At 38.0% G+C, this 17,068-nt stretch overlaps 1 protein-coding gene across 1 annotated transcript in view; it reads right to left on the bottom strand.

Annotated features, from left to right (window-relative positions):
- LRP6 (LDL receptor related protein 6) overlaps positions 1–17,068 on the bottom strand; it is a 122,573-nt gene that overhangs the window by 23,941 nt on the left and 81,564 nt on the right. The window contains 5 exon segments of the mRNA XM_035551074.2: positions 513–839; positions 2,598–2,782; positions 5,065–5,291; positions 7,091–7,380; positions 9,018–9,234. Of these exon segments, the coding sequence (XP_035406967.1) occupies positions 513–839; positions 2,598–2,782; positions 5,065–5,291; positions 7,091–7,380; positions 9,018–9,234 (1,246 nt within the window).

Here is a 17,068-nt window from a genome sequence, read left to right as displayed (position 1 = left end):
AGGCAAGATTAGAAATAAAGAAAAATTAATAAGCAACTAAGCACTTGAGGAATGCTGTCAGACAGATAATGAAAACAAAAGCACTTCCAGCTTTCTTACTTACACAAATTTATCTCGTTGAGTCACTGACAAGATTCATTAGAGCTGTTTTTGTCTATTTTCCTGAGATATTGGTCTGTTGCAAGATTTTTTTTTTCCTTTTAATACCTATCTTCTCAAGTCAGTAGGATTTTAGTACTACACAATTATATTGTAAAATACATATTTTTATTGCAATCTCTTTCCAGTCAAATACCCTGCTTTGTACTGAGAAAAGGCGGGTAGGGTACCAAATATTTTTTAAATACATGCTCAGTATTAAAAATAGAAACTAGATTTAACTTGGCCTATCAGAAAAGCAAGCCTGACCATCTCATGTAAAAACAAAACTCGTTTTTCCTGCGAGTACCATGCTTGTATCTGTCAGTAAACACATCTGTGACTATATTTCATTTTCCTTCGTTATGGCTTACCACTACAAGTCCTGTTGTCAGCATTCAAGGAGTAGTGAGCTGGGCACCCGCAGACAAAACCACCGACAGGGACTGCTAAGCAGAGATGAGAGCAGTGACCATTACTAGAGGCACACTCATTCCAGCCTGCCTGCCTGGAGGAATGGAAGACCAAGATGTCCATAACATAATCCAAATGCCCTTGGATGATAGTTCTGTTCTGGCCACTGGTCTTGTTGGCTCGTTCAATGCTACGCCGGCTCCAGTCTGTCCAGTAAATGTAATCCTGATACTGAGTCAGGCCAAATGGGTGAGGCAGGTCATCAGCTATAATCTCACGGTCAAGGCCTGTTTCCAAAAAAGAAAAAAAAAAGGACAGAAAAAGCAGAATTATTTGGGGACAAAGTGGATGCTGGTTAATGCTTTAGACTTGTCTCCTTCACAGAAAGGCTAAAACGTGATTACTTTAAAAGTTACTGTTTCATTGCTACAGAAGTAAATTATAAAGCAATGCTCAATATTCAAAAGGTCATCTTGAAGTCTCAGAGCCTACCACAGAACAGTGCTAATCCTGCTTGTGGTTCACAGAACAGAACATATTCTATTAAAGAAAGTAAAAAGCTGCAGTTTTGAAACTTATCAGGGTTCTTAGAAAGATTATCCTTTCCCTCCTCCCTGCAAGGAACAGGAGCACACTGAAGGAGATAGTGTCAAGATCCCACATTCCCAATTCAGCATCTCTGGAACCACACTTGGGTCTCTGCCCATTGCTTACAGGGACAGAATTGTTATGAGCTTAATAAGATTCTACATTGTATTATGAGAAAAATTAAATGTACAAGGTTAAACTAATCAGTCTCTGGAATGCCTTAACAGGATGGAACAGTCTGAAGCTCAAGGTAGGAAACAGTTAATAGTGTACGCTGGGGGAAGGTTAAGAGACCTTACAAAGAAGAATATGGAGCAGGAGGGGAGGTGGGAGGAGATTTCAACCACATTGATTTCAACAATTTAATTACCATGGGGTAATTAAATGCTGTCTAGTCACAGAAAATGAATGGGAGATTATGAAGCAAGAAGTCACTCCCTCTTTACACAGGGAGGAGGAGAATGCACAGCCCTGTGCTTTGCTATCATTAGCCACAGGCACAGGAAAGATGAAACTCTAATTCTGTGTCCCGTTCCACAGTACACAGGAGACCACTGAGCCAGATTCAACAGCACACCAAAAATGCATGAGGCTGAAGAAAAGCTTTTATATTACATATAATTCCTAGTAATGCATTTTCCTGTTTTGATCATCTTCTAGCTTTGTTCCACTATTGCTAATGTACTGTTTAAAGTAGACAAATTCCTTTAGCCTTATATTTAAGCTAGTAAAAAAGCTAATCTGAATAATCTGGCACACAACAAGGCAGTCCACTCCTGCAGGTGCAGAGATGTCATAAACATGATACTGGGCAAACCTGATAGGGTGTGGGTCTGCAGCACACTACCCCTGGGAGAATGAAAGAATAATATATTCCACCTCTATTAAGCTTTAAGAAGCAGCTTATAAAAATTATACAGATCCTTGTGTGACAGAGAGCACCCCTGTACTAGCCAAGAAAGCTCCTTCGCATGCAGAATACTAGGAAAAATGCCTGAACCCTGAGGATACCAACAAAGATTAAAAACCAAATTGTATTAAATTACATTGTGGAAACAGTCCAATATGCTGTTGTTACCTTGGCTTTCTCTTTACCTTTCTACAGATGAAGTGTGTGTTATGTATTTGCCAACACACTCTGGAGCAGCAAAATAAGAGTCTCCAAAACGCTGAAAGTTGACAGCTTTGTCCTGCATTTAACTGAAAACATGTACAGCTTGTATAATTTTAACTTTGTGAGCAACTGTATTACTTACAAGAAAACCGAGCCCTCACTAAATACTTTGTTGCATTAACATAAATTATAGAAGCAAATAGTAGAGGTGTGTAAGTTTGGGAAAAATCTGTTTTTTGCCTTAAGACGTGTATCTTTGCATTATTCAAGCAATAATTTGCCACAGGGTAGTGTGAAAGAGCAGCAGTATCCCTGTGAGGCTGCCCAGGGCTCTGGAACTCACCTAGCATGTTGGAGGATTCTATCAGGTTGGTATCGAGGTCAGTCCAGTACAGTCGTCTTTTAGCATAATCAATAGTTAGGCCGTTAGCACGTCCCACATTCGGTACAAGAGTAGTCCGCTCACTGCCATCCATAGCAGCTCTATCAATCTTCGGCTTACCACCCCATTCAGTCCAGTACATAAACCTGAATAAAAGTCCAAAAAACCAAACATCCACATTTATCCAAAAGAAAACTCAAGGGAAAAAAATTCAGATCACAAACAAACATCCTTAGAAAGGGTATGAGAAAACAAGAGTTGTAAATGTGAGCATTTATTAGGTTCCATTACACTAAATATGTTTGGTTCTTTTTTTTTCAAAATACAAGCAATGAAATGAGTCAGGTTTCCTCAAAATTCTTCCAACATTATTTTTTCCACTTGGAGATGGATTTTCAATAGCAAGTTTTGTATGAAAAAACTTCAATCTTAACTAATGCATGCGCATCAGTTAGGAGGCAAAAGGCTGGCTGTTGGGCACATTCACTTATTTAAGTGACTATTTAAGCAAAGTACTTTCCATGGCACTTGGTTTCTGGTTTTATTCCACTGTCCATCAAATGAAGGAATAAGAAAAGACAGAAATGCATAATATTTCTGTTAATACGTGCCATTGCTCAACTCCATGCAACTATGTCAATCAGCTATGTAACAGCACATTATATTTCAGCTGAGGGCAGAGTAACACAACACTGTAGAGCATTTCCACTGAAGCAGAAGTACCAACTCTTTGCATATTCACATGACAATTTATGACCCATTTGGCAGAAGCAAGAACTTGTGCATGCGTACCTTTTCTTTAGGCACTGTACAGTAGAGAGGGATGTATAATTGACATTTGGTGTCAAGTAATTAGATGCTTCTTCCAAAATTTAAAGCCAATACCATTTTTAAAATGAGACATAGATAGCCATTGTTAACTTCTTTAGTAACTTTAGTAACAAATACCCGTGAAATTCCTTTAATTTCAACCAATCACACACTGTAAGCTTTTCTTTAGACACCAGGAATACTTAGTAATTTTCATTTCTAATATGTAAAAATTCTGCAAGTTGTGTACAGCACGAACGTGTGTGTTAGAATTGTCCCAGTGGTATCGGTGCCATGAAAATGTCCTTATAAGCTACAATGACATGGCTCAGCTGTAGAACAAGTGAAGACACAGGTAGTTTGGCCCAAATTTAAACTAATTTTGTTCTGACTGCAGTGAAGAGACAAAAACATTTAATTATACCAATCTTTGAAAAAAACTGTTCCCAGCATAAAACTCGAATAATCCATAGCAACCTTTTGCTCCAACTGAATAGCTGGATCTAGCAATTTGGTCTCAGATGCTCTTTGATGTATGATTCCAGGCAATCCCTGACACATCAGGGCTGAACTCCATCTGTGTCCTCCACTGTGGGGACTGCAGAACTTGGTTCAACTAAGCATGAAGACAACAGTTTCCATCACCTTGTTGAAATGAAGCAGGAGGAATGTGTCTGCAAGGTGCTGAGTTTTTTTCAGCATTCCTGTAACTCTTGCAGTGTCACTGGCAACTGAGATAATTTCATAGCACTTGAAAATGAAATCCTCATATTTGTAAAATAATGCTTTATGTTCCTTCATTTCTAAAATACGGATAATATAATACTGATATAACCTCAAAAAGGTTTTGCAGTGATTAGTTAATATCTAATAAGCATTTCATGGTAGAAGAGCTATTTCAGAAGCTAAATAGTTTTACCTTGCTGCCTTGCCTCCCCCCCACCCCTTTTCCTCCCACTGCTTACTGCCCTACTTTCAGTATTATACTTGAGTACAGCTGAAAAGTTTCTTCTCAGGAAATCTTTCTTTTTGGTGATAGGTATGTATAATTATTTCCATTGTTTCTCTGCCTTTGCTTTCCCTGTCCACACCAAAAAAAAATAGGCTCCCTTATCTGAAAAAAAAAACAAACAACTTTTCCCTTATTCTCAGACAGTAAGCTTCACTCCCCCTATTCTCAAGTTAAATCATTTAATACCTTTAATACCTTTATTGGACCATAATTTGTTAAAAAACCAACCAAACAAAAAAAACAACCCCCACAAAAACCTACACCACTCATTTTTAGAAGGGCAAATATTTTCTTTTCAATGCTATGCCCCTTTTCTAGTTAATGAATTCCATAAACCTAAGACTACTTTGATTCTGTGATTAATTAAAAAACTATATATAAATCTCTTTTTAATGAGCTTCTCTGATTTTTTGTACAATATTCTCAATGATTATTCAGGACATTAAGAGCATATTCCTTCAGCCCTCATATTATAAATTACCAGGTTATATTCCCCAGCTCAATTCTCTCAGGATTTATATGCAACGCCTAACTAACATGCCCTAGAGGAAGCATTAGGATGTTGTTTTCAATGTTCATAAACATAAAATTAAATCAGCAAGTTACCCCTCAGCAGGGTCCAATGCCAGTGCCCGGGGACTGTCAAGATCTTTCCACACCAACACTTGTCGATGCTGTCCATCCAGCTTTGACACTTCTATGCGATTTGTTCCAGTATCAGCCCAATACAAGTTCTTCCCCAGCCAATCTACAGCCATGCCTTCAGGGTAATCCAAGCCAAACTCTACAACATGTTCCAGTGCACTGCCATTCATAAATGCCCTGCTGATGGTCTGTGGGGATGCAAAGATACACAGGCAAATTAGAAATTTTACCAGTCTGTCATTGGGCTGGTTGTTTTCTTTGTTGCATTTTAAACACTTTCAGATTTTAGGCATCTCGTAGGAAAGAGAAGCATACAATATGCTACTTATTTGCAAGGAAAACAATACTGCTATTCAGAAGTAATAATTTACTGTATTCTATGAAAGTATTCTGTGTCAATTACAATAGCGTTTCCCTGGGGAAATAAATGGGTTAACTAGTCTGGTTCAATTAAGCAGTCTACATGTCAAAGTGACTTTAATAACTTGGTGTCAACTTTGAGGGGGAAATATTTTGGCTCTCCCAGGACTATACAAAAGCATTGATGCTATAGCACAGAACAATATTTAAAGCAGAATGAGAAAGTTTGGGATAGAACAACAAATAGAAGAAAACAAGCTAACAGCTGATTAGCTCAGTACTTCAAGTGCTTCAGTACTGATGGCTTAATTTAATTTCAGTAAGCATAATTTCTTCTTGGACTTTTTTTCAAAAAAACTTCCTATACCTCTCACCATCATGGATCAGCCTGAGACAGCAAATACAGCCAGAATTAGGTTTTAGTAATGCATTAGATCTTAGGCATTCTGTGATTTACTATGACCAATTATAAGTCTGAAAGTACAGGACTAATGTTAATAAAAAATTCTGTTTTGCAAACTTGGGCTCCCTTTCTTTGTCCTTAATATTGCCCTCTGCACACACCTGTCATATTCCTAACATGCAAGAAGTTAACTCAAAGTTTGATTTTTGGTTTACTTCCCAGTTCGGATGCTATTTGCTAATTATGCCAGTTTGTGACAGCAAGTCAGGGAAATTTCTTAGTCTTCATTTTTATCACTCATAAAAACTGATGAGGGGATCCTTGTTTTATTTTTATTTCAAACAGTTCGAATGAATACTATACCTAAATAGTTCAGCCAAGTCACCTCTCTCAAACTAACTTAAACAATTTGTTTTTAACTTTTATGATTCTTCAGTTGTAAAGGTCCAAGAGTTATTGTTTGCATGGGTCTCACAATCCCAGAACAGCCAAGGTTGGAAGGGACCTCTGAAGATCATCTAGTCCAACCCCCCTGCCGAGCAGGATAACCTAGAGCACATTGCACAGGAGAATTTCTCAACCCAATTGCAGAAAACTTTATTTTATTAACAACTAATTTTTGGTGTTCACAATTCTGACTACATCTACAGTCCACAAAAACCAAAGTGAATAACTAGACTCACTGAGAAGAGAGATAGAAGACAGATTTGTCACTCCATCAGCCACACCACATTTAAACACCTACCTTCAACCTTTTTTTTTTTTTTTTTTGATTTGTTAGTCTAGAGCCTAGACCTGGTTTACAAAGCCTGTGACTTGTAATGTGTCTCACATGCAGTAGCTATGTGAGTTAATGAACAGGTAAGACCTATTTCCACTTCCTGACACAAAACATGGCTTCTACCCATTAAATGTATTTGACAAAACATCTGTCATCCCCAAAGCCACCTGACCCTTGGCATTCCTCTCAGCTTTCTGTCAAAAAGCTTTATTTTTGCAAACTTCTCCTTTATATGAAAATGTACACATTAGATTTAAATTATTTGCATGAGAGAATACTGCTAGTATAGTGAAAATATATGCCTTTCGTAGATAGGACCAGTTCTTCTACCTATCTCTTGAATCTTATAAACCATATTTGTTAATCCATTCTTAACTATCTCAAGAATCTTACAGCAACTGTATAGCCAGCACAGAATAACTGGAAATATCTTCCATCTCTACCTTCAATGAAATGTCAGTCCAGTATATTCGATTATCTGTCACATCAAAATCTAGAGCAGAAGCTTCCTTAACTCCAGTGAGTGGAATAGCAACATTGTTGTTGTTCGTTTCTAAAGAGATCCGTCTGATGTCTGCTCTCCGGGAAAACAGCAGGAAAGCCTCTGGGACAATGCAGGTCTTCATATCATTGATGAGCTCCAAGCCTATGGGGCAAGCACAGCGAAGGCCTTGTGGTCTGTACAGACAAAGATGGCTGCAACCGCCATTATCCTCTGCACATGGGTTTGTACCTAAGCACGCAACAAAAGCAAAAGCAATCATTACGAACTGACTTCATTTGGAAGATGAAGTCATTCCTCACATCTATCAACAAATATGAGGCCTTTAAGAAATACATTTTTCACCTTTTGTTCTCTGAATTAATTAATTCTTGTTTCCCCTAGTTCTTTGGAGGGATGTTACTCTACATGGCTGGAAAGCCTGCACTTCTTTCACTGATCCCATAAAACAAACCCAGCAATAGGGGATGGGATCTGGACTCCAACAACTGTAGGTGATCCTGATTAACAACACGAGTGCTGAAGGGAAGGGAGGTACATAAGAAAGCAAACAAAAGTTCTGTCACCTTTCACAGTACACTGGTCCAGTTACATACTGCAATTGTGTTCCTAGAGATGGAAAATTTTAAGATTATTTTCTTGTAGGTCCCCTTCCAGTGCCTAAAGTGGGTCTACAAGAAAGCTGGAAAGGGACTTTTTTCACAAGGGCATGTCATGGTAGGCCAATGGGTAATGGTTTTAAAGTGGAAGATGGTAGATTTAGATATAAGGAAGAAATTCCTCACTCAGAGGGTGGTGAGGCACGAGAACAGGTTGCCCAGAGAAACTGCAGATGCCCCATCCCTGGGGATGTTCAAGGCAAGGTTGGATGAGGCCCTGGGCAACCTGTTCCCGTGGTGTCCTAGCCCATGGAAGGGGGGCTAGAACTAGATAGTCTTTAAGGTCCCTTCTAATCAAAGCCATTATACAATTTTCACATCCGTTTAATGGCCTCTTTTCTCCAAGATGCTAGTAAAGCAGCTCTTTGCAATACTAAGATGTGTACTTGCACATGCTGGAAATTCACCCACCATTACCAAGCTCAGTTAGCCATACAGCTGAAAAGAGGGCTGTTTTTAAAACACATGTGCCTTTGGGCACTTTAATGTGGTAGTAGCAATGCAGATACATGTCAACTACATTTAACTAATTCCCTGGGATACAATCCAGACATGGCAGCAAGAAACTGCAAGCCCTACACACAAAGCAGGATATTCAGGGAATGTGATGAGTTTGGTGATGCCACAGCTCTGCTCCTACCAGTGTTTTGGAAGCCAATTTAAAGCTAGATCCTGCACATTTATTCCATAGATACCACAGGAGAAAAGTACTTCTAGTTATTTTTAAAGATGATTTTGCAGTATTCATATGAAAAGCACTGAACAGTCTAACAGGCTCATTCTTAGCTTTTGCAAACCAATGTTCAGATCGCAGGATGAAAATCTGCTACAGCTGCAGTTTCATAAACAGCTAGGCTAATCTAATAGCTGGCTCTTAAAAAGAGAAGTCCTCATTTTACTTGATTCTTCTTCTCTTCTTATTGGATCCAGGGTTGTCTCGAACCTATGAGATATGCCAATTACCTAAGCAGCAGAAAATTACCTATTTTTGGGGTGCTTGTTTGTTTTCCACCTTGTTATTCTGCCAAGTTAGAGAACTGAAGGACCTCACAAAATACCTACCCCATGCCATTGAACTGCAGTTATTAGGTGAAAAACTGGATTCTGCCCATTTCTAAAAATCTGACCTGGTATAAAGTGATATCTGTAGAAGAGCACTGCTGAAATTTCTTATTTTATTTTACCAGCCTTATTTGCATTCTCACTCACCAATTATCTGGAGGACATTTGTAGCTTTGAGGCCCATTAGATCAGGCAGTTGATCTATGATGATCTCTCTTTCTGCTGTTCTTTTATGCACACGTTCAATACTGCGTCTTTGCCAGTCTGTCCAATAAACATAGTCTCCCAGCAACGTGAATCCAAAGATATGAGGCAGCTTGTCCTCCACCAGAACTCTTCTCCCAGTTCCATCAGCATTCATGACCTATGGATACACATGAACACAAACATTTCCATGTATACAGAATAATTCTGTTGCTATTTATCAGTGATTAATTACCTGCTCCACATTTAGACCTTAAACTCCAAAATAATCTCCTACCCACTGAAGTGCTATCAACGTTACACAGCAATCTAATAAAACAAGACTAGTTTAACAGGTAGTTATTTTAAAAGCCATGGAGGATCCCTTATGCATAGCCTTACATACTAAGGCTATTCTCATAAGCAGATCATAATGTGAAATAATAACACAACACTCCTTCTGTTTGCTTTATGAACTATATTATGTGTGCCTGTTACACATTGTCTCTCTCTTTCATTTCTGACTTACCTCTCTTGGCTCAGTTTTAAATGGGAGATGCTGTGTTTTACACAAATGAAGACAAGCTTACAATGTTAGGGAGTCCTAGCTCAGCATCTTGTAGTCCACAGTCCCTCCCAAATGAGCTTTGTCCAGGTTACAGATAGCAATAAGAGGAGGCCCCACAAATTCTGGGAGGCAAATAGGAAGATCTATAGAATCATACTCCCAAATCTAAACAAAGAACCAGTTTTACATTCTTCACAATTAAGTTCAGTGTTTTTTGTACTAGAAGGAACACTAATACTCTGTAAATAATTGCATGCCTTTGATCAAGACACTTGAATTCACTGTGTCATTTTCCTGTATTGCTAGAAAGAAGTAATACCTAACTTCCTCAAAGAGGCACCAAAAGGATTAATTAAACATAGGTATGCATGTTCAAGTGATCAAGTACCTTATGAATGCCAAGTATTATTATAAAAAGTGCCATATTGAAGTGAAGAGTTATATTTTGAGAAGCTTAAAAATGATTCAGCACTGCAGTTTTATAGGATTACTAAGGAGGATATATAGAAAAGTTCCTTCTGAAGTATTTCTACTTGTTTTAATTTTATAGGAAACATTTTAACATGCATGCATGTATACTACCCTTCCAAAAAAAAAAGGAAAAAGAAAAAGAACCCCTTACTGTAAGAACTTCCCAAAGCAATGTGATTCACAAAATTCAAACCAAATATTCAAAGTAGCAAACTAATCCCTGAAACATTAACACACCCTTCCAACATCCCAAGGATGTTCCAAGTTAAGGACTGAAAAAGGATGACTTACTAAACTGCTGTTTTCAGATCCCTCTCTTACCCTTACCTTGGTGGAATTGGATAGTCATAGACAAGTCTGTATGATTACTCATTCTCCCCATGGCTCAAATACAAAGACTTGTACAATAACAACCTTCAGGATCAATGGCTTAATAACTTGGCTAGATGGATGATGTTTTGCGGACAGGAGAATTTCCTAGCATATAAGAAATGAGAAGGCTAGCTCGGAGAGCACCCCCCTACCTTTGCCTATCAGAGAACAGATGGGGAGTGAGGAAAGGAATAGAGAAACAGAAGTGCAACCCATACCTTTCTCTGCACATGGCATAATGTGCAGATTATTAAAATAAACTATTTTAAAGTTTACTTAAAAAGTGGAAGAAAATGTTATAATCTTCAGAATAATTAAATTCTGCCTTAAATCTGTGTTCTGTCAAACTTGTAGACGCTATTACATTTACTCTCAGTATGTTAGAATGGGAACCAAATCTTTATAAGCACAATTCCTACAGAAATATGAAAGAGGCTCTGCGTGCTTGTTGGTTTGTAGGAATAAGCTCCATGTTGACTGTTTTAAAAAAGCTTATAATTACGTTGTGGAATTGGCTTACCAAAAAATCTTCGGTCTAGTAGTATATGCAGCAAACTTCTACACATGCACTAATGCACATGCTTCACAAAAAATAAGACAAGCATTACTTGGTGAAACTTTTTTTTCCTGTGTTCTCACTAAGATCCTTTTGAGAGTCAAGCACAGTACTTGGCAGCTTCACTTTGTACTAGGGTGCGTTTACCATCCTAAAGCTGCAACTTGTCCTTTACACTGATAACCAATTCCAAACACAGCTTTTCCTATCACGGATTGTTTAGCTGGGCTCAGAGCCCAGCATAATTGCCTAATTTCTGGACTTCCTTTTGAAAACAAGCTCTGCTCTTCCATTTATTCTACTTCAGAAATTTTCAGCATCTGCTGGCTCTCTCTCATTTCCTAGCAGCATGCCTCTTGTGTTCTGTTTTGATAAATGAGGTTGCTAAACAACAGAGTAATGATTAACTTTAGAACCAGGGACCCAGATTTAACATCCATAAGGTAACCTATAAGTTATAGTGCATAACCCCACTATCTCTTTAAGAAACCATCACTACCACCAAGCAAAACTGTTGATCCCCTTTGCCTACCACCCCTTTCTAACCACAACACACCTCTTAAATTTCTGGGATGACTTGTTTCCCCTTCCCCCTTAAGCTACTGAGACAAGCCACTTGCTTGCAACTAATTAATATATGGCAATTAGTGCTTGCTAAGCAAACCAAAACAGCTATGTGGAACTGATGGATGTTGCAAAGCTGACTGAAAACACAGTAATAACCAGCAAAATATCACTACCACAAAGCACTATCTTTAGCTACTACACTTTTTGCCTTGTACTTATAAAAAGAATAAACTTCTGTATTTATGGGGTGTTTAACTACCAGTTAAAAGAATTAGCTGGAAGGCATGTAGTATGAGGTGAACTTTCTCTGGTAAACTTTAAATAAGCTTCATCTTATTCTGAAAGTCAGGAAAAGAGGAGGAAGGACTTAAATATTAACTATCTGCTTATGTTAAATTTTTGTTTTGCCACATACAGGTTATTTTGAAAGCCAACTTTACACCAGCTAGACCAAACAGATGCTTATGTGAAAATACTTACACATACCTGCTGCCCTTCTGTCACTGCAATCTTACCTGATATCACACATCTGTGTGATATTATTTAATATAAACATCTGTTCACTAGCAGCTGGGTACCACCATAGTAATTTTTTCATGGCACCATGCTGTCTACACTCACTTTGGCTGTATTTTTTTGAATAGAATCTCATCAATAGGCTACAGAACCAAACAGCCTGGTGTAAGGCAGATGGAAAGTGACAAGGGATATAGGGATGACACATAAAACAAACATATATAATAAATGACACAAATAAAAAGACACAATCAGTAATCAATGCGTTGCAAAGAAGTTCAGCACAATCTTCCTATGGACTGAAAGTCAGGTGACAACCGAGTCCCAGCTGATACTGCTTTATGTATTCATTCCCTTTCTCTGGCCCAGATGGATTAGGTGACTACAGTGAAGCATAGCACCACTGAATCCCCCTGTGAGAAACCCACCTTCTACTGTAAGGCAGTGCCTCCAGTGGTTTATGCTGCTGTGACCACAATGTGGTGTGGGTTTCACATTCTGAATACTGCAAACCACAGTGAGAATATAGACTACAACAGGAAACAGATGTGGCATAACCACAAACACTACCTTTACTGAAAGAGTGAGAAGCTCCACAAAAAAAGTTAAATGAAATACAAAAATTAAACAGCCTCAGAAAAATGTCAAAACAGCCTGCTTGTAGGATAAGAGTTTTGTTTATCCTAGAACAATAATGAATACAAACCTATGGCCTCAAAAATGCAACATATTCAGATAGATGAATTGGCGCTGAAAATGTGGTCATATTTTAAGATGCTGTATTTAACAGTCAATACTAATGATAAAAAAATCTTTGAAGCATTGTTTCTGTATTAAAGCTACAGACTGGATTGCAAAGCGGTATTTTCTAAGGGTCTTTCTTGCTGCCAGATACCCTGGATTCAATTCACTCTTGAATGCTAGTAGTAACTGTGATAAATAGGCTAATGCAGAGAATTTGCCTTTCTAATAATCTGGGGTTTGAACGTTTGGTAATTTACATATGTTACTTGATTGGTTTAAGTCTAGATCTCAATCATTACACCTGCCTCATCTGTGAAAATAATATTCAGCTCTGGCTAGAGCTAATGCGGGAGCCCTGGCAAAGCTGCACAGGGCTCCAAACAAGACCAGCAGCCTGTGCTCAGGGCTAGCAGACCAAGGCCAGTTGTAGGGGAGGCTAGGCAGAGGCATACCACCTCATATCCACAGTACTGAGGGGATGCTAAAAACAGAAACTTTCTGTTCCTGTTAGGCCATACTTAGATCAACATCAAGCACAAGAGCCCAAGCCTACAAGGTGCTAGACAGCTTCAGTATCGACAGCTCCAGAAGGAGAAGACAGCATGCAGGCTCTAGAAAGAGCACACTTTCCGATACAAATCTGGGAGACTATTAGACAAAGCTGATAGGATTTACTCATAATTAACCCAGTTCCATAAGCAGGGTGAGAGTGTGCAAACTGTTGTCTTTCACCTTAATTCATGAGTACAGTTTAATTTTGGGTGTACTTATAAATAATCAGGAAGCATTTAAATACCATGCATACTGTGTGCTCTCTCAGGATGTTTTGAATAGAAGAAGCCAATAATCAAAAAACAATTTACAAACAATGACTGGTACCACTGTATCTTCAAAAAATGAAAGATCACCTACAAGAATATAGAGTTAACCTTACAGCATTAAAAAAAAAAAAAAAAAAAGAAGCCATTTCCTTATGTGAAGGAAATATCATGGGGGGGAGGGGGGGGATAAAGAGAAGGGGGGGGGAAGATGGACGACTCTTCCTGAGTAGACCTGAAAATCTCAAGTCACTTTAATGGCAAGTTGTGTTTCTTGCAATAGTTTGGAAGAGCAGAAACAGATCAGAAAGCATTACCACCTTCACAATTTCAGCATGGGTCTTGTTAATGCATTGTAGGAACAGAAATAATTGAAAAGCAATGAGGTGAAAAAGTCAGTTTTTAGTGAGTTGATCATTAACACTACTATTCTGCATAAGATGTTTGCAAAGTGTTACTCTAAGACAGCTATGAGATACCAAATTCAATACATATATATATATCTGATATTTCAAAATAACACAGAAGAAGATCTTGAACAAGGCCTGAATTATACCTAAAATAGTTAAGGAATATTCAAGGTTTAAGCTTAGTTATTTCAGCCTTGATTATTCAATGATAAATACTTACATGTACTGTTTCTTTGATGCAACTCATTGACTCAGTTCATGACACTGCTAATCAAGGATATGACTATTCATCTTCCACCTAAATGTACATGAATCTTACTATATCAGAGAAGTGAAAAACAACAGTAACTCATTAAATCTATTTGATTAAGGAAAAAAGAAAACTGGGACAGCATCTCTCAAAAACAACTTTGAAAGATAGCTAGAATGCCTTCTGAACATCACATTAAGATTTTTTCAGTCTGATTTAGTGAACTATGTATTTCCATCTTGCTTTTTTAAGCAACGTGAACAGACCAGACCAGAATGATTTTACTGTTGTGGCTGCAGTAATATCACACAATTAAAACACAGACCTGCTATAAAACACCTCAAAAAGAGGGAAAACGAGACATCTTGTCTAATTTCTAATTTTATTAGTCTTCCCATCTTAAAAAAAAAGACATGATCAACTATACCCTCTTTGGCTGAGCAGTCAAAACTTCAGACTTATTTTAAGGAAATCATTCTGTCAATGTCATTAACTTACTGGCAACAGCATTTTCCCTCTATTCTAAAAAGACAAGGAGCATTGCAGATACAAAACGGAAAGATGTCTCTTCACTGAAGTAAAATTCTGAGAAATGAACAGAAAGGATACCTGGAACCCTTTATATTTGCTTCAGAAACCAAGTGCCTCCAGCCAACTCTACAATTTCTTACTATAAATTGTTCTATAATAGCCATTACCAATTTTTAATTTAACAGTTCCCAACACCCTCTATTTATTTTTGAGCTCTAATTATTTTTCTAAAGAATTCAAAATATTATTTTTCCTGAGCATGGATAATATTCCTAATAGGACTGTAGTGAAGATAAATATGCAGAAACAGAAGAGATTAATTTCATAAATAGACCTTTCTATCGTACTACAGACACTGTATAAGCTCATTTCTTTCATAATAGGACAACTTTCCTGGCTCCCTGATCAATCAACACCAACAACAGAATTATTTTCTCGATAGTGGAATCTAATTTTAGGAAAAAAAAAAGTTCAGTTTTCAATAATAATGTCTCAATTCAGGTGAAGTGATAAGCAGACAAAGAAAAGAGTTTACATTTATTACCACTGTGACAATCAACTATGACACCTCGTAGGAAATCTCATGCAATACAAAAAAACATCCTGCATTTATGAAGAACAGGCTAAGACAAAAAACGAGCTGAAATGAACAGGATGAGAAGAGATTTTCATAGGTAAATGAAGATGCTTGCCTATGGAAATTATTTTTTGTTATAAATACATAAGGTGGAGCAGCAACGGTCTGAGGGTGTTCTGTTATGTGGGCATAGGCTATAAGAGAATAAGAGAATATGGATACAAACAGAGGATCAAAAGCAAGCTAATTACTGCAATTTTGCAGCTTACCATTTGTAAGCTAAATCTGATGAGTAACTATATTCATACTTCACATGTAGACTATATTCATACTTCACAGGACACAAAGTAAGCTAGCTGAAACCAACATGAACCTCCATGGTGGTTTTGGGAGACAATTTTAAAACTCTAAGTTTGGCAGCACAACTTCTAATGCTCTTGAACATGGGCAAAAGCCTCTGTTCTCTCCTCTGCATTCCCAAGGGACTTAGTTCCAGTACCATCCCCTAAGGAACCTCTTATTTTCACCAGGTTCTCTGCCAAACTTGGTGCTTGCCAGACTCCTCTGTGAGTAACTATACTTGATATTTTTTTGTTGAGGAAAAAGACAAGGGAAGTTTTCTGCTGTTTTGGCAAGTCCAACTGGTTCATAGAACAGTCCAATGAGTGACTAAGCCAGTGCAAACTAGGAAGGACCCTGGGATGCTTTCCACTTTTTGGTGGCAGTAAGCTGTTAAATTGATTCAACTGTTCTTTTAGCAAAATCACTTAAATTCCTAGTTTCTGCATGCCCAAAAGCTTGTAATTCCAACATATGTATTTACCAGGCTAACAGAAAGTATTAACTTTCCCATAGTCCCTTTTTTTCCACAGACATTAGACCTTGGCAAAGTTACATTATGGACAGTGTCAGGGAAAAAAATAGATTAGGACTACAAGATCCTGGTGCCAAACAAACAACAACAACACCGTGTAAAGAAAGCCGAATAATTATTAAGAAGGATCACAAGGACCATCCCAGGTCTTTTTTTTTGTGCAGCAATGTGACTAAGCTTGGAGGGGAGAGAAGCCAGAATATTGCAGGGTAAGGGAAAATGGTAGACTGACAAATCATCACCCAGCTGAATCAGAAATGTAGAAGCTAGCTCAATATCTATTCACATCACTCCCCAGCTTGCCTTCAAATATTGTTTTCAAGTGTGTTGGGCTCTCAGTGAGGTCAGATAATGGCTCTAGTTATTTTAGTTCAAGGAATTTTTGTGTTTTCCCTTAGGTAACCAACACTGACTGCTGGTAGAGGCTTATTACTCTCTAGATAAGACAATAGAGTCAACTAAAATGCAATTTCTTAACTCCTAGGAAGCATGTACGACACATTAGTGAAATCCAAACGTTGTACTTCAATCAGTTCCACACTAGTCCACTGGGAGCCATGACGTTTACAGAGGTATCATTAGCAAAACAGGACTGCTCATCTGTAACCAAAGGTTGTAGAAACACCTCAGTTTTCACATTGAAAAGTTTAAATCAAGTTGTGCAGATGTAAGCAACAACCAAGTCTGAGAAAGGTACACTTTTACTATTAACGATAATGTGCAAGAAGGTAGTAGAAGCCAGCATGACTTCCAGGCTCAAA

This window comes from Cygnus atratus, chromosome 1 (genome assembly GCF_013377495.2).
Source record: "Cygnus atratus isolate AKBS03 ecotype Queensland, Australia chromosome 1, CAtr_DNAZoo_HiC_assembly, whole genome shotgun sequence".
NCBI classification, from domain to species: domain Eukaryota; kingdom Metazoa; phylum Chordata; class Aves; order Anseriformes; family Anatidae; genus Cygnus; species Cygnus atratus.
The sequence above is the reverse complement of the archived record's forward strand: the minus strand, read 5'-3'. Positions and strand labels throughout refer to the sequence as shown.